Source organism: Pelodiscus sinensis, chromosome 1 (genome assembly GCF_049634645.1).
Source record: "Pelodiscus sinensis isolate JC-2024 chromosome 1, ASM4963464v1, whole genome shotgun sequence".
NCBI lineage: Eukaryota > Metazoa > Chordata > Testudines > Trionychidae > Pelodiscus > Pelodiscus sinensis.
The window spans coordinates 146,333,766-146,356,997 of NC_134711.1; the positions used below are offsets into that span (position 1 = coordinate 146,333,766).

The 23,232-nt window shown below is 47.7% G+C and overlaps 1 protein-coding gene across 11 annotated transcripts in view; it reads left to right on the plus strand.

The window, feature by feature from the left end:
* LSAMP (limbic system associated membrane protein) overlaps window positions 1–23,232 on the plus strand; it is a 1,540,275-nt gene that overhangs the window by 1,370,127 nt on the left and 146,916 nt on the right. For 9 of the 11 annotated variants that reach the window (XM_075906335.1, XM_075906328.1, XM_075906364.1 and 6 more), the window contains one exon: window positions 8,392–8,469. The exons of the other annotated variants lie outside the window; for them this stretch is intronic. In XM_075906335.1, coding sequence (XP_075762450.1) covers window positions 8,392–8,469 — 78 coding nt within the window. The remainder of the gene's footprint in view (window positions 1–8,391; window positions 8,470–23,232) is intronic. 11 annotated transcript variants of the gene reach the window in all.

Here is a 23,232-nt window from a genome sequence, read left to right on the forward strand (position 1 = left end):
GAATGTGAAATCATGTGGCTTAGACCATCCATCATTGGAGCCGTACTCCAGTGTTTGGTATATTGCTCTTCAGTTCTTAGTGCCCAGTTACAATTTCTGCCTATTCACTCAGACAGCTGATGGAAAGAGAAGCCCTGTTCCACGGGGAAGAAAACCAGCTCTGCCTCTCTAGGAGCAGTCATGAGGAAGAAGGCACATATCCTCCTCTTCATCTGCTGCCCCATAAGGAAAGGGGCACTGGTGCATTACATGGTTCTGTTAAGGAAGAACAATAATTAAACTCTCTCTGATGAACATGGTTAATTTCCTATTGTAGTAAGTTGTTGAGACAGCACTTTTTGTCCATTAGCATACTTGCAAGGTTAATGTAGTGTACTTAATAAGATAAATAAAGCTTGTCATGATATTTCAGGCAAACTTTAATGGGTGGAAATTAAACCAAAAAAAATTAGCTTAATGTCTTAACTTTAAGTGGACCAGACAGAATCTTAATTGCTGAGCTGCTGCTGGGTTTTAGGACATCATCTCTTTTCCTCTCAGAAGATGCAATGTAGTGTACTTCATGGGTTAAATGAGGCTGCCATGGCCTCCAAAGTATGGGTAAGGATCACAATGGAGTCTCAAGTGCTACCTTGCTGCTCAGTTACCACATTCACATTGCTAGATGGGAAGAGAAGTGTGAGGGGAGATTTGATAGCAGCTTTTAACTACCTGAAGGGAGGTTCCAAAGAGAAGGGAGAGAGGCTGTTCTTGGTGACAGATGACAGAATAAGGAGCAATGGTCTCAGGTTGCAGTGGGGGAGGTCTAGGTTGGTGTGATGGACAGGAGGAGTGCTGGCCAGCACTCAGTGACTAACGAGTTAAACTCAAGTAGGTAGCACGGGAGTTGGCAGAGAGCCAGAAAACCAATGGGATACAGTTTTGAAATTTGAATTCTGTAAGATACCTTGCCTGTTTTCTTTGTGGGGGAGTTAAGCCAGGAGTTTATAGAATCATAGAACACTAGAACTGGAAGGGCTCTCGAGAAGCCATCAAGTCCAATCCCTTTCCCTCATGGCAAGACCCAGTACCATTGACCATCTCTGATAGATGTCTATGTAACCTGCTCTTAAATATCTCCAGTGATGGAGATTCCACAACCTATTTATTCCAGTGTTTCACCACCCTAACAGTTAGGAACTTTTTCCTAATTTCCAACCTAAACCTCGGCTGCAGTTTAGGCCCTTTGCTTCTTGTTCTATCCTCAGAGGCCAAGGAGAACAATTTTTCTCCCTCCTCCTTGTGACACCCTTTTAGATACCTGAAAACTGCTATCATGTCCCCTCTCAGTCTTCTCCTTTCCAAACTAAACAAGCCCAATTCTTTCAGTCTTCATTCATAGGTCATGTTCTCTAGACCTTTAATCATTCTTGTTGCTCTTCTCTGGACTTTCTCCAATTTCTCTACATCTTTCTTGAAATGTGGTCCCCAGAACTGGACACAATACTCTAATTGAGGCCTAATTAGTGCAGAGTGGAGCAGAAGAATGACTTCTCATATCTTGAAAAAGAACAGCAGGACTCCCATGTCCAGGCAGGACTACCATGAAAAATTCAGGCAGGACTACCATGCCTCCAAGGAATTCAAGGCATGGAAGTGGACTAAACCAGGAAGGGATTGTGAGAAAATAAAGGGGAAATGTGTATTTAGTCATGATCAGGGCATTTTTCTTTGTTTTGTTCTTTTGATTAAGCTTCTTTGTGTGAATCTATGCCTTCCCTCCCCCATTCACTACCTAAGAGCATACCCAGAGATTTTCTCTGTGTTTTAATTTGTTTTACTCAGTTGCTGTGTAACACCTAACAACCAAGTATGTTTTATCAAGTACATCTTTTTTCTTTTGTGTTAATAAAATCACCCCTTTTAAGACCATGATTTGATTTTTGTGTCCTGGAAAGGAAAAGGAGGTCTGTGTGTGTGTCTGCCTAGCCTGACAGGTCATCTATGAGAGATACAGTTTGTTTTCTTTTGTTTGTTTTTTCAAGCTCCCTTGTGGCAGAAGGGAAGGAAGTCCAAGTGCTTTCTTCCTCGGTTCAAGAAGAAAGTTTTTTTTCTTTTGTTCCACTTGGTGGTGGCAGCTACCCCCCAAAGTCAGTAAATCTGTGACACTGGTGAGTTTTCGTAAGCAGAGCCTATAGAGGAAAGGTATTTAAGGTCTCTTGCGGGCCCCATCTTCTGTGCTTGGAGTTCCAAAGTGAAGAACAGCTCTGACAGGCCCCGTGCCCCAAACCAGACTGAGGGGGAAACAATCCAGGAGCAGGGATAAAGTCAGCATGCAGGAGGGAGAAGGCAGGAAGGTTGAAATGCAGCACACAGGAAAAGGTGGTAGGAATATAGCAGACTGTGCTGGTACTACACCTTCAGTTAAAGGGTTAGATGGGAGGCAGCAGATGCTAGAAGTTTTAATACTGGCACTTTACACCTTTTTAATGTCCCAGTAAAACCATTACCTTAATGTTTTATTTTCCTCTGAATGTCCAAAGGCAGGAAAATATTTGAAAAAAATCCCCATGTAGGATACTGTGGGCCATGGGATGCAATCACAAACCTGTTTCCTACCCGCCAGCCCTGGGCAAATCTCAGATAATCATTAGCAGAGAGTCCTTCTGTTCTTTGTGTTTTCTTTGCCTGGCCTTTTGCAGGCTGGTTGGTTTTTTATGCTTTTTAATAATGTACACTAAAAGCAGCTGCATCCTCAAATAAATGAGGCCAAACTAGTGTGAAGAGAAGATGAGAATTTCCCTGGCTGACAACTCGAGGCTCCTGGTTTTCTAGCGCATACACAGACACCCTCCGTAACAAGGCAACTTTCTCATTATTTCACGTTCAGAAGGGGAGAAGGAAACAGGCCGGTAAACTATAGGCACTTGCTCTATGGTAGATTGACAAATAGATACTACAGGTAGCTAAACACCATAATAGAGGGACAGCAGGAGAGATCAATTCAAGTTGGAGGAAATGATCGATATAATAGAGGGACAGAGAGATAGTGGACACAATTGAAAGATGGACAGAAAGATACAATAGAGGGGAGAAGCAATAGATAAAAAGGAAACACAAATCAGGAAAGAGGGTGGAGGGAAATAGATATAATAGACAGATGGAGAAAGAGATACAATAGAGCAGTGTTTCCCAATTTTATTTGGCTGAGGAACCCTTTTCAGCTTTTCAGAATTTCAAGGAACCCCTAGGTTTGCCAAGGAAAAAAAAGGGAGGGGAGCAGGAGAGAGGGACCCACCAATTCATGAAAATCACATTCCTTCCCCGAGACACCCCCCCCCACCTCTCTTCTGTGAGGCCTCATCTGCTCTGTTCCCCTCCTCTCCATCATTTGCTATCCCCAGCCCTTATACCTGTCTCGACCTAGTGAGAGTGAGGTGTGGGGTGGGAATGAGGGATTTGGGTGTGGGAAGGGGTAAGAAGTACAAGCTCTGGGAGGGAATTTGGATGCAGGAGAAGGGGCTGTTGGCTCGGGGAGGAGGCTCTAGGCTGGGGAGTGTTGGGCTCAGGTGGAAGGTTGGGGTGCTGACCAAGCCAGGGCTTGTGGATGTGAGGGTTTGGGAGTTTGGGCTGGATATGTGAGGGACTCATGTCAAGAAGGTTGTGAGTATGATGGGCTCAGGACACAGATTTGTGATGTGTGGATGGTGGAGGAATGTTGTGGCAGAAGACTGAGGATGTGGGGATGCAGGAGTGTGGGGATGTAAGAGGCTCAGGACAGGGGGTTCCAGTGTATGATAGGCTCAGATTTGGGGTCAGGTGGTGCAGGATTGTTATGATGCTGCAGTGAAATGGGGGTTTGGTCCCAATTGGGGGCTTGTTGGCCAGGCTTCATTTTTAAATAAAATATTATGTCAAACTCAAAAGGTTTTAGCATTGTCTTTATATATGAGAGGGGTGAGGAACCTGTTTTGAGTCAAAGGTCACTGACCCACAGAAAAGTCAGTTGGGGCCACACAAGTGAGATGCAAAAAACAAAAAAAAAAGCTCCTCCAAAAAACCCCCAAGACTCACTGTTGTGGTCCCAAATGTGCTGGTGGGGGTACGGGACAGAGTGCTAGTGGGTGCTGGGGCTGGGGAGAGGGTGCTGCTGGGTGGAAGGATGCTGGCTCAGGTGGTGGGATGCTGGGGCAAGGTGCTGGGGTCAGGGACATGGTCCTGCTGGGCACTAGGGTGACTGGCAGGGTGCTGGGACAAGGATCAGGGTGCTGCTGAGTCTTGGGGTATGAGGCAAGGTGCTGGGGCCAGGGCGGTGCTAGGGTGGATGGCAGGGCTGCCAAGGAGCGGGATAGGGATGGGGTGCAGGATCTGGGAAGGAGGTGGGGGACGGAAGGGAGCAAGGTCTGGGTGGTAGGTAGGGTGCAGAAGCAAGTTGGGGGTAGGGTGTCTGGCTACGAGGGAGAGTGCAAGGAGCGGACTTGGATAGGAGTTGGACCTTCGTGATCTGGCACCCTCTGGCCCTGACTGGTCCCAGATGAGGAATTTTTGGACCAGGGGAGGTCATTTCAGGGCTCCTGGTTTCCCCCGTCCCCCGTCCCCACTAGGCTTCTTTGCACCTCTATCCCCTGCAACCCAACTGAGCTGCCCGCCCCTGCTAGTTCCCTGCACCTCCCCCAAAACCATCCCCCACAATCCAAGGGAGCGCATCACCAGTTCCCTGCAGCTCCTCACAGCCCAGCTGAGCTGCCCATCTTTTCTGCATGCCCTCCCCCATCCACCTCAGCCCAGCTGAGCCCTGCACTGGTTCCCTGCATGCCTCCCCCACAGCACAGCTGAGCCACTGGTTCCCTGCACCTCCTCCAAGCCCCACAAAACTGCTGAGCCAAGTGCCAATTCCCTGCCCCTCCCTCCCCTTGAGTCTAGCCCCGGTTCCCGGCACCTCCCTCCTCCTGCAGCCAAACTGAGCTCTGAGCTACACACACACACCCCCAACCCCACCCCACAGCCCAACCCAGTCCAGCTCCCCGGACCTCCCCACTCTGCAACTCAGCTGAGCTTAATTTCCCTGCACCTTCCCCCAAACCATGCAGACATGCTGAGCCAGCGCTGATTCCCTGCCTCTGCCTTCCTCCCTCCCTTTGGCTGTGTCTACACTGGCACAATCTTGCGCCAAAATTTGCTGCCTGTCTACGCTGGCCATGTGTTCTTGCGCAAGTACACTGTCAGTCTCATTTATGAAATCAGGGCTTCTTGCGCAAGAACTACGATGCTCCCGCTCTGGAATAAGCCCTTTTGCGCAACTATTCTTGCGGAAGAGGCCAGTGTAGACAGGCAACATGAATTTCTTGCGCAAGAAAGCCCTATGGCTAAAATGGCCATCGGCACTTTCTTGGGCAAGAGAGCGTCTACACTGCCATAGACGCTCTTGTGCAAAAGCACAGCTCGCACATGGCAGTGTGGATGTGTTCTTGCACAAGAACTCTTGCACAAGATGTTCTTGTGCAAGAAACAACCAGTGTAGACATAGCCTAAGAGTTTCCTCAGATGAGCAAAATGAATTTTGTGTTCTGCACCAGTACTGAGTTCATGTGGCTTGTTTGGATGTGCTACCCAAGTTATTAATAAATATTTTTAAACCTCTACCTTTTCCCTCTGCTGCAATGTCTCCTCCCCTTGCTCCATCAGCTCCCCTGGTGCCTGCTGCACCCCCACTCCGCACCCTCCTCTGCTGTCCTCACTCCTGCTCTTCTCACTGTCCTCATCCCTCCTGCAACCTCCCCCACTTCACCTGCCCTTCTCTCCTCCAGTAGCCCCATTCTGATCATGTGAGCTACCCCTCCTCACCCCCTCTTCTAACACCTCCCTCTACAAACCTGCCCTGCGTCTCTCCTCTGGTGCTGGTCCCTCCCCTGCAGGTATCTGCCCTTCTGCTTCACCCCCAGAATCCCTTGGCACCTGCACCTTCCCTTACCCCTGCACCCTCCTGGTGCGTCACCCTTCCCTCACTTCCCCTGCCCCCTTTTTCCCTGATGCCCACCCCTCACCACCCTCTGCCCCCATTCCCCTCATGCCCCATGCCCTCACACATGACTTGCTACATCCCGGCCTTCCTCATGCCCACCCCTTCTTTCAAGCCTTCTCCCAGCACTTCCCCTCACCCCTCTAGCCCCCAATGCCCTTATCCTGTCCCCTCCCAGCATCACCCTCTCCCCCTCCCACTGACACCTCCCCTCCTGCCCTTTTCCTCATTGTCTGCACTTGGCCCCCTGGCATTTGTCTCTCCTCCACCCGTGTCCATTTGGTGCCTTCCCCTTCCCCTCCGTACAAGCACCTTCCTCTCCCAGCCCTTCCCCTTTCCCTCTGCACAATCCCCTCCCCCTCCCTTTCCCTCTCCCTCTCCCGTACCTTCTGCCTTCCACTTTGCGGGGCCGGAGTCTGTGCTCTGTCCCCAGACTCCAAACCCGCAACTCAGCCATGTGGCACTATACAGCACCCAGCAGGTTTAAAATCCCGGGCCATGATGTTACGTCACGTCCGGGTGTGTCCCCATCCACTGGTTTGAGCGTGCTGCGCAGGGCAGCAGCAGCCAGCAAGGGGGAGCTCAGTGAAGGTTGTGCATGACAGGGCCAGGGCCGGGACAGGGGAGAGACACTCTGGGGCCGGGGTGGGAGGATGTGCGAGGGGGAAGGGGAGTCAGGACCTGCTCCAGCTCCAAATATTGCTGGAGCATGAGCACCACAAGCCCACATAACTCGCCCCCCATGCCTCTGCCGGCCAGCTGGCTTTCTCTCTCTTTTTCAGAGAGGACGGGGGAGCGCCGGCTCCTCGCGGAACCCCTCATTTTGCTCCGCGGAACCCCAGGGTTCCCCGGAGCACCAATTGGGAAACACTGCAGTAGAGGGACAAAGGAATAGATACAGCAAGGAGGATGGACAGATAGGTACAGTGGATGGACAAAGAAATAATAGTTGTTATAGCAAAAAGATGGCCAGATAGAGGGGTGGAGGAATAGGTAGCTACAGCTGGTAGATTGATTTTGTGGTTAGCTATATTGCAGGTCAAACACAAGCGTCACACCCCAGTGCCTCCACGTCATTCCTCTTTCCACCTCCCTGTCAGCCCCCCTGCAGTATCCTGGGCTATGTCTAGACTGCAGGCTTCTTTCGAAGCGGATCTTTCGAAAGAGCAATCCGCTTTTTCGAAAGAGAGCACCCAGCGAGTCTGGATGCTCTCTTTTGAAGAAGCCCTTTTTACATTGAAGAACGCCTTCTTTCGAAAGAGGAACTTTCGAAAGAAGGCGTTCTTCCTCGTGAAACGAGGTTTACCGCCATCGAAAGAAAAGCCACGTTCTTTCGAAATTATTTCGAAAGAACGCGGCTTGAGTCTGGACGCAGGGGAAGTTTTTTCGGGAAAAGGCTACTTTTCCCGAAAAAACCCCTGAGTCTGGACACGGCCCTGGATATTTCAGCCAGAGCCCCATGCAGATTTGGTATTGGTGCAGAAACTCTATCCGCCCCAGGGTGGGACAAGCATCAGGGCAATCAGCTCTCAGCCTCTACCACTGTCCCAGTGAACCTTGGCTAAAGCCAACTTTAAAGAGCTAACTGCTCTGAATGGTATCAGTTCACTTCCTAGAGCCTCGTCTTTCATTGCTCACTCCTGGGCCTCTTCGGAATCATGTCTGTGACGGGACTGTTCTCTTGGGTGACAAGTGTTCTGAGCCAGGAAAATGTAACCCTGATGCCAGTGTGCTATGCAAATTTGGGGCAAGTTGCATCCCCACTCTGTGCCTCAGTTTTCACATCTGGAAAATGGGGATAATACTAATGTACCATACAGGAGTGTTAGGGGGAGTAACTGGTGAATTTTTAAAAAGTATTTTTCAGATGGCAAACATTTGATGGCTAGTCTCTCAAAGCATTTGTGTCAATCTCATCCCTGTACCATCTGATTCATCAGGTTGTCAGCTTTGGGTAGCACTGTGGTCAGAAAAAATTCACTCCTTCCCTCATAATCCCCATAAACTGCATTTGACAACTGATTCTAGTGCATTTTTTAGAATTTTCACCTTAAAGCATCAGCCACTGGGCCCTGCCGGATCCAGGATATAGGACTTGATGGACACAGCATGGTCGTTCCTGCATGCTAAGATTATCAGACTCTTGCATCTTGTCAGAAAAAAACAAAACTCCCAGCTGAGATACAGTTGTCATCTTCTAAAGTGATGGGAAATAGCTATTAACATGAGACTCTCTTAGCACAGCCGTGCAGCAGCCTGCTATTGCCTTGTAGCGTCCAATTAAATAACAAAACAAAAACAGGCCTCCCACTCCTTTGGAGCTGATTGTTCTCTCGCCACCTGGGGTGCCAGAAATGGTGGTATTTACAACTTCAAAACTGTTCTCTTTCCAGCTCCAAACTCCCCACCAGCCCCCACTGGAGGCAGGGGCACTGGAAAAAGCTTTTGGAGCAGCATGGGTGACAGCCAAGGTAGGATATATTGAGGCGCCCCAGGCCTGATGCAGGGGAGGGTTTTAATGTGGCAGCTGGCAGAGAAGGGAATATCGGGAGGTGGCAGCTAGCAGCAAGCTCTGTCTGCAGCACAAGTGCCAGAAGCTGATGAGCTTTTACATGTGGGATGAGCTCCCCCTTCCAGCATCCTATGGCTTTGAGCTATTCTATTATTGCATCTCTCTGCCGGGCTACTGCATCTCACTGCACCTCTGTGTCTCTCTCCTGTCTTCACTTTTTCTCTGCACTTGTTCTCCAATGTACTGGCTAGCCATCTCTCACCTTCCTCTCTGTTTGTCAAGCCTTTCTGCCTGCCCCATCTGGTCTCACTCTTCCTCTAATCATTCCCTGTGAGTGATGTTATTCTGGCTGAGGAATGCCGATAAGCAAGGATAGGGAGAGATGCAGTAGCTGTAGATGGCCTTAGGCTGTTAACCAGAGGTTCAAACTGGAGAAGTCCCCGTGTGCCTGGGGGGGAGGGAGAAAGAGGTTTTGGATCTTACTTCATTGAGACCAGAGTGTCTTCATCCCTTACGTAGGTACATAAGGTGGGGTAAGAGGAAACTTCCCCTCATTCGTGCACCAATTGCAATCCCTAAATTCAAGGGGCTATAGCATTTCTTCCCTCAGTGCACTTCTGGGAGTGAACTGCAGCCCAAAGAAACAGCCCCCTGTCCCCACTGGCCTGTGGGGTAGGTTGGATACACCAGGGAAGCAAAGGATATCCTCTTAAAATAGATGTGTCTATGAGGACGGCCCCTTCCCCAGCTTCTCTTGGAGCGGTGCCACTGCACATTGCTCATTCCCCTGGGCTGTGGCTAAATGGCACAAACAAACCCTTAGCAGTATTCCCCCGCTCAAATCACCACAGAAGATTAAGCTTTAAAATTGGTCTTTTAAGGGGAAAACAATACTGCCTGCCTGCATCAGCACTGCACCGTTGGAGCAGGCCTCCTCTGGGCACTCTCCGTCACAAGGCCTGCACCCAGATCAATACAAATACTCAGCTCTGCTAAAGAAAGGTTAAGTCTGGAATAGCAGAGGGGGCTGCAGAGCAGGAGTGAGGGGCACAGGTAGGGCTGTGTGGGGAGCCCAGGGCTGGAACAGCAGGGGGGCAGCAGGGAAGTGAGGGGCACTGGCAGAGCTGTGTGGGGAGCCCAGGGCTGGAATAGCAGGGGGTTGCAGAGCAGGAGTGAGGGGCACAGGCAGAGCTGTGTGGGGAGCCCAGGGCTGGAACAGCAGGGGGGCAGCAGGGAAGTGAGGGGCACTGGCAGAGCTGTGTGGGGAGCCCAGGGCTGGAACAGCAGGGGGGCTGCAGGGAAGTGTGGGGCACTGGCAGAGCTGTGTGGGGAGCCCAGGCCGGGAATAGCAGGGGAACTGCAGGGCAGGGCTGAGGGGCACTGTCACGACTTTGTAGGGAGCCCATGGCTGGAATAGCAAGGGGCTGCAGGGCAGGAGTAAGGAGCACTGGCAGGGCTCTTGGGGGAGCCCAGGGCTGAAATAGGGAGTAAGAGGCATTGGTTAGAGCTGGATAAGGACCTTTGTGCAAGTTGTCCAGTTCATTCCATCCTGCATTTTTGGTCCCTTACTTTCACGGGCTCCAAAATGCTTTAATAAACAAAACCCAGAGCAAATGCAAATGTGTGCATTGCTGCAAATTGGGAAAGGGAAAGTGGTGAGAGTGTTGTGTATTGTGGATCTTCTTGTACATATAAACTTCACATCTAAGGGAAGCACAGAAAGCTTCAGGATAAGTCCTTGGAAGAGTTTCAGGATCAGCAACAAGGCAATGAGTGACACTCAGTGACTTCTGTCACATGCTAGCTTCCGATTTTTCACTTCAGCATGAATCTATAATGGCTCTCTTAGCTATTCTGGACTCTCACTGGAGAGCCTGAATGCTGAATATGTCTCCTTCATTTTAAGGTGGGTTGTCTTTTTTCTCTTTAAATATTAGGTGTTGTGCCATTATTTTAATGCTGCAAAAGTGTCCCATCTGATAGTGTTAGAAGCGGAAGTGCTGTATTGATTCCACAAGCCTCTCCTACACCACTATTAGGGAGAGCATAGTGGGCATCCTTGTGATAGAGGGCCAAATTCATCCCTGGTATCACTCCAGTAAAATCAACATCTCACATCCACCCTTTTCTTGTTCCACTGTAAACAACCAATTTACACCTAGGATGAATATGGCCCTGGGTGTTCCCACCTGCAATGCAAGGAACTGTCTTGTGTGCACATTGCAGTTGCTTTGTCAGACTGCAGTGCAGGCAGAGATGTCATCCTGAAGTTGGGAAATCTTCCTTAAGGGAGGCCCTCATCCCTTCTGGGACTGAGCATTGGAAACCTCCTGACTTTTTGGTGTGTCAGATGCAGTGATAGTCTCAGGATCCATTTATAACTGAGGTCATAGAGCAGAAACCCCAGGAGGGGAACACTCCCTCACTCCCAACCCCAAATGATTGGCATCAAAATTGGTGCAAGCATCGGGCGTAGATGGAAAAATGAGCAGGTGTTTTTATAGATTCAAAATGATAGTTTTATGTTCTGAAATGAAGGCCAGTTGGAGAGAACAATACTGCATGGATTTCAAAAGACTTCATGTATCCCTATGCTAAAGAGCCTTTTTTCCCCCTCTTGTTCAAACCCTGATGCCTTTGGTATCTCAGATTAGAGCAGATTTTGACTTGCCTGGTTGTCAGAGTATCTAGAGAAGTAGCAGCTAGAGTTTTTATACTATTGAGGTCAACTTTTTTCTGAAGCTTCCATTATCCAGGCAGGAAAGGACTCCAAACTGCCCAACCAGCTCCTGGAGCAGAGAGCAAGCTCCCAACTACCTTCATTTTGTGTCTCATGTCACTTGCACACACAGAGGGTATGTCTACACTACAATGTTAGTTTGAACTAACGGACGTTAGTTCGAACTAACATTCATAGGCGCTACACTAGCGCTCCGCTAGTTCGAATTTGAATCGAACTAGCGGAGCGCTTAGTTCGAACTAGGAAAACCTCATTTTACGAGGATTAAGCCTAGTTCAAACTTACTAGTTCGAATTAAGGGGTGAGTAGCCCCTTAATTCGAACTAGTGGGAGGCTAGCCCTCCCCAGGTTTCCCTGGTGGCCACTCCGGCCAACACCAGGGAAACTTTATGCCCCCCTCCCGGCCCCGGACCCCTTACAGGGGCACGGGCTGGCTACGGTGCCCGTGCCAGGTGCAAGCCTGCCAGCACCCAGCCAGCAGACCCTGCACCTGGCACGGCACAGAGCCACCCACCCGATGTCCTCCAGCCCACCCCCTCTTCCCGGGACCAGGCTGGCGGCTCCCGGGAGCTTGCCCGGGACCGCAAGAGGCGGGCACCTTCCTGGGCTAGTGCGGACATCGTGGACCTCGTCCACGATCTCCGCACTAGGCACAGGAAAGTGGCCGTCTAGGGCAGGAGAGCTGCCAGCCTGGCCACCCAGGAGCAGGTGTGCATGAAAATCAAGGGGGTCCACTGAGACCCCCGACCCTGATCCCTGAGCTTACAATGGCCATCCTGGGTCAGACCAAAGGTCCATCTAGCCCAGTAGCCTCTCTGCCAACAGCGGCCAACCCTAGGAACCCTGGAGGGGATGGACCGAAGACAGTGACCAAGCCATTTGTCTTGTGCCATCCCTCTCCAGCCTTCCACAAACTTTGGGCAGGGACACCACTCCTACCCCCTGGCTGAGACTACTCCATGGACCCAACCTCCATGACTTGATCTCACTTCCCTTTAAACTCTGTTCTAGTTGTAGCCTTCACAGCCTCCTGCAGCAAGGAGTTCCACAGGTTCCATTTGCTTTCTGAAGAACAACTTTCTCTTACTAGTTTCAAGCCTGCTACCCATTCCTTTCCTTTGGTGTCCTCTAGTCCTTCTTTATGGGAACTCATGAAGAACTTTTCTGTGTGCACCCTCTCCATCCAACCCCTGCTTTTAGAGACCTCTATCCTGTCCCCGCTCCATCTCCTCTTTTCTAAGCTGAACAGTCCCAGTCTCTGTAGCCTCTCTTCATCTGGGACCTGTTCCCAACCCCTGATCATGTTAGTTGCCCTCCCCTCTCCCAGCCTTTCACTTCCCCTCTCCCACCTCCTTTTCCCAGTCTCCCCCAGTTTTGTTCAATAAAGACAGAGTCAATGTTGGAAGAAACGTTATCTTTATTTTGTACATCAATAAGAAGGGGGGCTAGGGAAGGGTAAGTGGAAGGAGGTGAGGGAGGAATGGGGTACGAGCCCCCGATGGGGAGGACCGGGCTGGCTCTGCAGGCTTCTGGGGGTGGAAGCTCTCCTGCAGCCCCCCAATTGCCCCCTCTCCCCAGATGGCAGCCTGCGGCAAGTGCAGCCGGGCTGATGGCCGAGTGGTGTGATGTGCCCAGTGTGGGTACTCCGGGCACTCCAAGCCAGGACTGCTTTGCAAGCGGGGCACCCCTGAGAACTGTCTGTCCGGGGTGGGGGTTGGGACCCTTTAAGCGCAGCCCTCGGCTAGCCTGACACAGCATCTCCACGCTCTAAGTCCTCCTCTGATGCCCTGCCTGCACTGCTTCCGGCCATCCTTAAGTCCTGTTCAGGGTCCACTCAATGTGGACTTGCTAGTTCGAATTAGCAAAACGCTAATTCTAACTAGTTTTTAGTTCTAGATGCATTAGTTCGAATTAGCTTAGTTCGAATTAACTAATTCAAACTAAGTTAGTTCGAACTAACTCTGTAGTGTAGACATACCCAGAGAGATTAAGGTTCCAGGGATCAAGCCATGGTGGAGTAAGGGTGCCCAGAAGTGAGTCAAAAATGAATTGAGATGTTTTGGGAGGCAAGATTAAAGAAGCCATGGGGAAGAGTCGATCACTGATTATGGGAGTCTAGAGGACTTAAGTTTCTCCAGAGATTCCAAAATATTGTATTGGTTATCCTGGTCTCCCGTTACTTTTAAACCAACCATGTTTCACACAAGCATGTGTTCTCTCACACATGTGTGCATGCACACATGGTGACACATGTCCCTACATGTCTTTGAGTCCTGTCTCCAGCTTTTACTAATACAAATGCATGTTTATCTCTGTTAGCCCTGCAATGTCACTAGAGCTAGGAGAACATGAGACAGATTCCATTCTGCCTTGTGCATCAGCAATAGAATTGTCAGTTGAATTCCAATGGCAGAATTCTCCTGGCTGAGAATGATGCATGAGGTTAAAGACCTGGGTGAATTCTCAGATCACAAGGGGGAAATGTGTGTTGCTGGTATTTGGAAAAAGCATCCTCTGACTTAAAAATGAGTAAATTGTCTATGGAATCACCAGGAGAATATAGATTCTCCTCCACGCCCGCACATAATGTCATTCTTACAGACTCACTCTTCTGGCCATAATCAGATTTTTAAAAGGAGCTAGAATGGAGTTCTGATGCCTTTAAAGGACAAAGGTATTCTGTGCTGATGAAATCCTTGGACTAGGTGGGTTTGGAAAGATGGAGTCATGCTGTTCATAAGTGTAATACTTTCCAAAAATAGATTTTAATGGTAATGCACCAGGCTTTAGTAAATGTACCCAGTGTTCGTCAGTGCGATACATCATGCTGAGAATACCCACTGTCAGGAAATCAGGACCCTATGGACAGAAGTGATCTTTCTGTAGATAATCATAGGAGAAAAGTTTCTGCCTTCTGTTGCCCAGGTGGAGCAGACTCCACTTATAAATTCTCCCCTCTGAGCACAGATTATACAGTCAACCAGCTTAAATCACGGACCTCATATATCTTCTAGCTAAATGCATTGCAGCATATTTCACAGAATTGCTGGGCGCATGGAAACTAACTCCCATTTGAAGAACTGAGTTCCTAAAATAATAGTTTTGGTTTAAATAAGGTCCCTACCATAAAACCATAAACTTCCTTATGTTAAAAATCTTAGAGGGATGGACATGTTAGTCTGTACTGGCAAAAACAAGAAAAAGTCTTGTGATACCTTAGCAATGCCCCTCTGCCATGTATATTGCCAAACCAGAAAGTCTCTGTGACAAAAGATAAATGGACACAAATCAGACATCAGGAATGGTAACACACACAAACCTGTAGGGAAACATTTTAACTTCCCTGAACATGAAGTAATGGATTTGAAAGTAGCCATCCTTCTACAAAAGAATTTCAGAAAACAGTTACAAAGGGAGATAGCTGAGCTGGAATTCTTTTTCAAATTCAACACTATCAACTTAGGAAAGAGTAAGGATCTCAACTGGTTAATGCATTACAAAGGCAATTTCCCCTCTGTGGATAGTCACATCTCTACACCAAACACTATCAATGGCCCACCTTGACTTGATTAGCTTCATTAACACAAACAATTTCTTCCTTATGTCTCACCCCTGCTTCTGTAACTTCTACTCCAATTCATCTGATGAATTGGGTTTTACTCACAAAAGCTTATGCCCTAATAAATCTATTGGGTCTCGAAGGCTATGTCTACACAGCAGCATTATTTCAGAATAACTAACCTTATTCTGCAATAAGAAAGAGCATGTCTATACTGCCAGCCGTTATTTCAAAATAATGATGAGCTGGAGGACTTCTTACTCTGACTCCTGTAACCCTCATTTTACAAAGAGCAAGGGAAGTCAGAGGGAGAGTGTAAAAGCCGAGTTAAGTTATTTTGACTTCAGCTCCACAATTGACATAGCTCAAGTTGCATAGCTTAATTTAACTTTTTCCCTACTGTGTAGCTATGTGCCCTAGGGGGCCATAGGAGTCCTCATTGTTTTTCCCTATGTTAAGTAATTCATGAGATCATCTCCAAAGCTGTTAGCAAACACATCTGGAATTAGATCTCTAACTGGCCGTCAGCCACAGACGATCTGCCTTGCATTTCTAAAACACCTGACACCACAGTATTTGACTTTGTTTACATCAGCAAGTGATTAGGATTCATGATGAAGGTAGGACCTGAGTTCTCCCCATTTTTTGCTGTTAGCTGCTGGTTGCCATCTCTCAGGTGAACACAGGCAATGCTTGCTTCAGCTCCACCTGGTGGGGAAAGGCTATGTGAAGGGATGGCTTTTCAAGTGTACAAGGCTCGTCCTTAGCCTGATTGCCAGTAGGGAGTTCTACATCCCAAACCAAAAATCCATATCTTTTATCTTTTTTCCCATGAAGTCTGTATTAGTGCTTAAAGAGTGTAACCCAATGTAGGGGTTGAAGGTCCACACCCCTTAGTATTCTCCTTGATCAGCGTAGGTTCTTAACACTTCTCGCTAGTACCGTTCAGACATGAGATGTGCCTGAGACCCTGGTTTGCGGGGAATAGGGGGGTCCGGGCCCGCCCTCTCTCCTGGACCCCAGCCCAGGGCCCTGAGGACAAGTTTGTGCGGACCTGTCCAACTGGTGGGGCCAATGCCCGAAACTCACCGGTTCACCGACTCCACGCCCCGCCCTGGGCTACTTCCTACCCCCCCTTACCTTCCCACCGAACCCCATTCTTCCCGTGAACCCTGTCCCCAACTCCGTTTTCCCGAGCGTCCCCTCTCTCAGCCCGTGCTGCCATGCTTTTCAGCTTCTGCAGTCTCTCCTCCTCTGCCTCTGTTGTCTCTCCTCTCCCAAGCCTCCGCTGAATCTCCTCTCCCCAAGCCTCTGCTGACTCTGGGCTTAAATGTCCCGCGCCAGCATTCCTGACGCATGACGTCAACCACTGCGCACGTCATGCCTTCAGTTCCCCCCGCCTGGCTCCGGCATGCCGGCTGACATCCCGCTCCAGCCCAACCCCTGCCTGTGCGGTGGCAGTGGTGCAAGGACCGCACGCCGTTCGTGCGTCCCGGGCTGCCCCCAGGAGCATGAAGGCGACCGTGGGTGCAGTGCGGGGCGGGTCCGCTTCCGCGGGGTGCAGGCGGCTCGCCTCGTCACACCCAGCAATGGTCAAACTAAGCTAGCGAGTGGGCTGCATTAGGGCCCCTCCTTCCTCTCAATGGACTGCAAGATTGTCATCACCAAGACTATAACCTGGGACAGGGTAGTTTTGCTACCTGCACTTCTGTACCTAGAATTTGTGGGACCCATAATAGCGCTTTGGTTGGATGTAGAGGGAGTGCGTGGCTCTGACAGTCAATGTTGTGTGCAATCAGCACACTCCTCACTTCATGTGTTCTCACTTTATGTGTGTGTCCCTTTTAGCAATACTAGTAGGGAAAAAAATACGGATGGAAATCAGCATAATCTGACAACACTGTGCATGGACAGCGGTAAACAAAATGTCTCATGGGCCACACACAGAATCCTGAAGTGCCGCATGTGGCCCTCAGGCCACAGGTTGCCTACCCCTGGTGTACACGGTTTAGTATTAATATGTGTCATATCCCTTTGTTATGGCCTTTAGCGGGAGGTGAGTGCCTTGGCTGGAGAGGAAAGGCATTTCACCAGTATGGCAGAGCATGAACGATTTTAAAACATTGTGTATAAGAATACAGTTCTAAGCTGCCCTGGAAGACACGGAACAGAGTGCACAGGGCCAAGGCGCCTGTTGAAGGATTGGTTTATAGAGCTTATACCGAGAGTAATTCAAACATTAGAGTGGGTAGTGCCAGCGCTGTACATCTGAGTACAGTAGGATAGTCTGGTGTTATGCATTCCTGACCTGTGTAACAGTGGTTGCTCCTGTGGTCAGAGCAGGGATTTGGCAGTAAAACGGCCAATGTTCTATTTCCAGCATTGCTTCTGCCTTGCTGGGTGATCTTGGACAAGTTCCTTCCCCACTCTGTGCAACTGAGATAAGGATGCACATGCTTCTGTGTAAAGTACTTAGAGGCTGACAGATGGAAAACTGAACCCTATTGTACTAAGGAGGCTAAGAAATGGGTAATTGACTAATTGTGTACTCAAGACAATTTGTATAAAGTACACGACTAGTCAATAAGGGGTCCCGCTGTGACTCTGCAGTTTTAAATGTAGGAGGAGCTGGGTGCACAGACAGCCTGGCTCTGATTATGTTTGCAGAGCTGCAGCAGGGATAGGTCCAGGACTCAGAAGTCCCAGCTTGCGCCAGGTCCAGAACCACTGCGCCTCTGCTTTTTAAATGTAGTAAGAGCCACCCAGAGCCACAGAAGGAAACCCAGTGCAAGCCGGGGTTGCTGAATACTGGCTTGGGGTAGGTTCCAGACCTACCACTGCTTCAGCTCTGCCTTTTACATGTAGCAAGAAATGTCTGGCTTTTACTACATTTAAAAGGCAAAGCTGCAGCAGGGTAGGTCCAGGTCCTGGCAGCCCTGGCATGCACCAGATTCCTGACTGCTGTGCCTCTGGCCCTTCTGCCCTGCACCATGGAGACAGTGCTGGGGGGGACTGGCTTTTAAGCCAGCTCCCCACAGCATCAGCTCCTGCTTCCCACCTCCCATTTCTGCCTCTGATATATAGGCAGCAAGGGTTGGGGGTGGGGAGTGAGTAGTTGACTCAACTACTCTTTTACATCCCTAATTTGTACCTACCTTTTCTGAAGTCTTGGCCTGCTTCTGCAACCACTGAAGTCAATGGCAAAACTCTCTGAGAATCAGGAACTTCTTAAAAATTAAATACATAAAAATCAGCACTTGCTAGATCTGAGGAGTTGCTGTGATTCCATGTGAAGCAAATAGCTAAATAGCCCCTCTTTTTAATCAAGAGTTGAACTAACCCCCCAGATCTGAATGTTTGGGTTCCCAAGGTGGCTGGGATGAGATTCCAGTGATGGTTCAGAGCAGCATTCAGCATATTGGCATTCACATCCCAGGGTGCAAATGGGAAGGTGTCAAGAGTGGCCTGAAGAATGGAGCAGAAGGACCAACCTGTTCTTTTAATAACACAATTACTATGCAATTATCCTGGCCCTCCGCCATGATGGGGTAGTAATCACAAGATCAGAATGTGACAGATAATTGAGACTTGGAACAATTCTGATCCCCTTTTAATTTAATTTAATTTTTATTTTTTACCACTGCCTCAGTTTGGCAGGGGCTTGTTAACTCTTTATGTCTTTCTATTCTTTTTTTTAAGTCATCTGCATTCAATTCTCTTGAGAGCGGTGAAAAGAAATCAAAGTGCTTTTGTGAGTTGTGACAGAGCAGTGCAAATAGATTGATTAAAAACAGTTTCTTTTTTTAATTTAAACAGAACAGAGATTTGTGGGTAATGTGCATAATACTTACTCTGTGGTAACAAGCTCACAGTGGGAAGAAAGGAAGAGAGAGTACAAAAAAGAGGGAGAAATATGAACGTGTGGCCACTGTTATTCTGTTTTTAAATGCAAGATTGATTTTACATTTTCCCGGCATGTCAGTTTCATTACTGGCAAATTAATCCTCCTCTTGGTAGCCTGAAGCTTCTTTCTGTAGTTTCTCATAAAATAGATTCTGGTATGTTACCAAATCCTAAACAGGGAATTCAGAGCTTGGTTACATGAAAAGTAGCTCCAGTCTAACGAAAGTTTTGAAACTAATTTAAATAGATTGGTGCGAAAGGTTGGCTGTATGTGGACATTGTTATCTGGGATTAGCTGAAGTTGGCTAGGAAACTGTGATGAATGGGAGGGGTACTACTTTTTTCTGGACATGCTAGCCATTCAGTTAACTAAATTGCCTGTACAAGTTAAAATCATAGACAGTGGGTCCAAGAGAGTCTCCAGGGAAGCAGGAAGTGTTGGCAGGAAGCCAGGAGAGCCAATGAAAACAGAGTGTGGGTTTTTGAAGCACTGATCCTCCTGTGGCAGTCTTTGTGTAATAGAGCTGGGCGAGACGAAACATTCCCTGTTCTACTCACATATCTGTTGTTCCAAGGCTTAGTCCTTCTCTATGCATGGATGTTGCTAAATCCTCCATTCCTGTCTTTGCAGGCTCACTTAATCTCTCTCCCAGCTCTGTTCTGGTCACACAAAGACTGCCACAGGAAGATCACCGCTTCCAGTTAAAAAACCCACACTTTGTTTTCATTGGCTCTCCTGGCTTCCTGCCAACATTTCCTGCTTCCTTGGAATTCCTGGAGACTTTTCAGATGCCGCTGGCTATGGTTTTAACTCATACAGGCAATTTAGTTAACTGAATGGCTGGAATGTCCAGAAAAGATTACTAACTCCCCCTCTCTTTCATCTCAGAAACCATTTAAGCTAAACTGAAATAAGCCACTCTGAAGCCAAAATAAGAATTCCCAAATGGAGGGTTGCTCCAGGCTAACTAGGGCATGTCTACATTCCTGCCTCCACAAGTTTAGATGAATACTTCTGTACCTCAAAGTGTTGTCCTGTATCCCCCTGTGCAGAAGCTGCAGGCACAAACTTAAGGGTCCTGAGTTCACACTGATGTAATCTTGTGAATTCAGGACCTTTAAGTTCATGGCCTGTAATTTCCACATGGGGGAGTTTCAGCACAGTGCTTCAGTGCACATTGCCATTCGCCCCTTTTTAATCCAAACAGTGCAGGGTAGACATCCTAACTTGGCTTAAAATCAGACCTTTCGCTGTACCAGTGTAACTTACTAATGTAGTTAAGGCGTCAGATAGAATCTGTTAGGAGCCATGGCCTGAAAGATCACAGGCTGAAGGGATACTGTGGAGGTGCTGATAACTTTCTAACTCTGTACATGTTACACAACTCCAAACCCCAGAAAAACATTACGGTCTATTGTGCTCGGGATTGTGACCCGGTTCTTCATAACCTGAAGCTGCTCCATACTCCAGGAGCACAACATGAAGTCATGGGAAGTTTGTGCTGCTGTTCTGCATTTTCAGGAGATGTTCTTCTCCCAAAACCCCACCTTGGTGTTAGGGGTTGTGCCTTCAGGAGGCTAGGGATAAGAGTTGATAGAAATAAAAAAGTTGCGTAAACCACAAGTTTTCAGGGTCAAGGACACTTTGATTACGTGTTTGTGTGTGCACGTGTGCAATACCTAATCCAGTTAGTTTCTGATTGAGGCCTCTAATTTGTGATCATAATCCAAATACTTAAGAACAATAATCATCTTTACCATTAATTGGTATAGAATGTAAGTAACAAAGTAGAATCCCATGGATTAAATTAAACAAGGTCCTAAGAGTCCATGAACTCCATTTTCTGGTGTTTGGGGACAGAGGGTAGGCACTGTGTTTTATAATAATCATTTATATGCTAAGTAAGGATTTACCCCTGTCAAGAAACATTCCCACCATTTTGTATGACCATACTTCTGGTGTTCAGAAGAATCTGTTTCTGCAAGATGCAAGGAAAGGACTGACTGCTCTTAAGCCAAAAGGCCGTTTTTCACTGTGCAAACACTCATGGAGGCAGTGATGCAACTAGTATGTCAATGATGAATGAGAAGTGATATGAGAAAGATTCCTTTGTAGTGTGCTGGGCTGGGATCAGACTGAGACCTAATCCTGCTTTGTTGCACTCATTTTTTAGTTACCAGGCAGAGTGATTAGGAGCTCCTTTGAAACACAACTTTCTTTGCTTCATGCACATTTAAAGATCTTTGGTATTTGGATTACATTTCAGCAAAACAGGCTTGCTTTTCCTTTCGCTGTTTAAAGAGCAGTTTTGGTAGAGGGGAAGATGTGAAGAGCTCCATCTTGTGGGCTTGGTGTAATGAACAGCTTGTGCTGCTAAACTGTATAAACTATGGTCTTTCCCCTCTCTTCCCCCCTTATTTCTCAAAAACTCCCTCCCCCCCCCCCACACACACACACACTTATGGCTGGATAAGCACAGCCCTTATAAAAAATTTGTCATTCATTACAGCCCAAAGTTAAGCATTTATTACACAAATATTTCTCTTTTGAGATCTATTTGTTTTAAATACATGTGTTGGCAACTAGGAGAATGAAAAGCAAAATGAATACAGCAAGATTATCTCCTATGATTTGATATGGTTAAAGTGAAGTGTGTTAAGATTTTGCAGGATTAGAGTCTTACTGGGTATTGCTGAGTATGTGTGTAAGAAATACACACTGGGTTGACATGCTGATTGGTGTACAAAACATGTTTTCTAATTGTTCTTGTGCTCCAAGTCAGGACTGAGGAGCATAAGCAGGCTATGTGAGCTTCCTGGGACTGGAAAAGCAGTGGGGAGCTACAGGTGCAGGTCAGGACTGAGTGGCATGGCAGAACTGTGGGGTGTGGGTCAGAGAGCAATGAGTGACACAGATACAGTTTTATGACTCCAGTTGCACAGGCCTTGCCCACACAATACTCAGTGTGCTCACAATCCCTTCTTCCACCAAACCCACCAACGTTTTAAAGTGAGGAGCGGGGAATACAAGGAAAGGATTTTGCAAAAATCTGTTGGTGTTTTAATGCAACTTTGCTGGCACCTGTCATTAAACCATAAGCATATAATCCTGGTACAATTCCAGCTACCTCACTATGGGTTTTTTTCCAGGTATGTTATTAATGTATAAATATTTGCAAAAGAGGGAGGGAAGCCAAACCCAAGCTCTTCAGTCTGAAATGTTCTGTCAGTGTATAAAATATATCTGTGAATTTGCGAATTAGGCTGACATCGCACTCATAAATTCCAGATAAATAATTTATCTTCTGGGAACACATTTCAATGTTTTTACATCCCCATTTGTTTCTGCAACACAGCGAGGGGGGGAGTGGCAGTCACTGGGGAACTTTACATGGCTCTACTCCTTCCTTTGGCATTGACGGCTCAGCTGTGACCGGAGTAAGGTTTTGTTCTCTTGGCCATCAACACTCATATCAGAAATTAAGCCATTTGAAACTAAGAGACATCTTGTGTTAAAACTAGCATTTCTCACGATATTGGCAGATCAAGCCAGCAACTGTTGATTTTCAATGTTTAATGAGCAATATGCTACTGATTCTGCCGCTAATGTTATGTTTGCCTAACCTTTCTCAGGACACTTCCTTGTGCTTTATTGATGGAACATTTCCAAAAAGAAAAAAAGAGTTAGGAGTCGGGGAGTGAGGGAGAAGGAGAGAGAAGAAAGGAGAGGGCAAAGAAGATGGAAAAGTAAAAAAGGAGGAGTAGAACTTAATTAAAAAGCATTCTCCAGATGATGGAGGGATAGAAGAGCCTTGTCAAAGTAATAACTCGGAATTACAGATGAGTAAAACAGTCTCCTACAGAGGGGTTCTCAATCATGTTCAACGCAGGGGAAAAAGAGACTGAGGAAATGCTGATGATAATAAGGGATGGGCAACAAGGTCAGTACAAGCCTGCGTCTGGAGCCAAGGAGTCATGCTATGTCTCTGTCAGGATGTCAGAGGGAGAGCAATCGAAGGAGCAAAAGTCAAGTGATAAATCAAAAACATGCCTGATACACTCTATACTAGCAGGCCATCCATTCTGCAGTCTGTGACACCTGGGACCAGCCAGGTCAAGGACCATCTCGAGTAGGCAGTGAAGGACCTCTTTCCAGTTAGCTTTGTTTGGCTGTTACTTGAGAGATTTATGAGGGTGTACATCTCCTCTTGAGACTGAGTCTTCCTTGAGCAGTGGAGGTGGGAATATAGAATGTAAACTAAAAGGAGACTGCCTTTATGTACGGCATGGACAATTCCATTTGGAGCACTGTTAACCAATGCCTAGAACTCTGCTCTGATGGTGCTCATCATGAAAGACTCTGATTCTGATTAGTTTTTGGATGATTGTTGAGCTAGAGAAAGATTGACAAGCCTGGAGACTGCAAGCCTCTATCTATCCCTAGAACAAGTACAGCTTATGGAATGTAGAGCTAATCTTCCCCTATGTTGATGCAGCAAAGTTCCTTTTAAGTCCTGTCC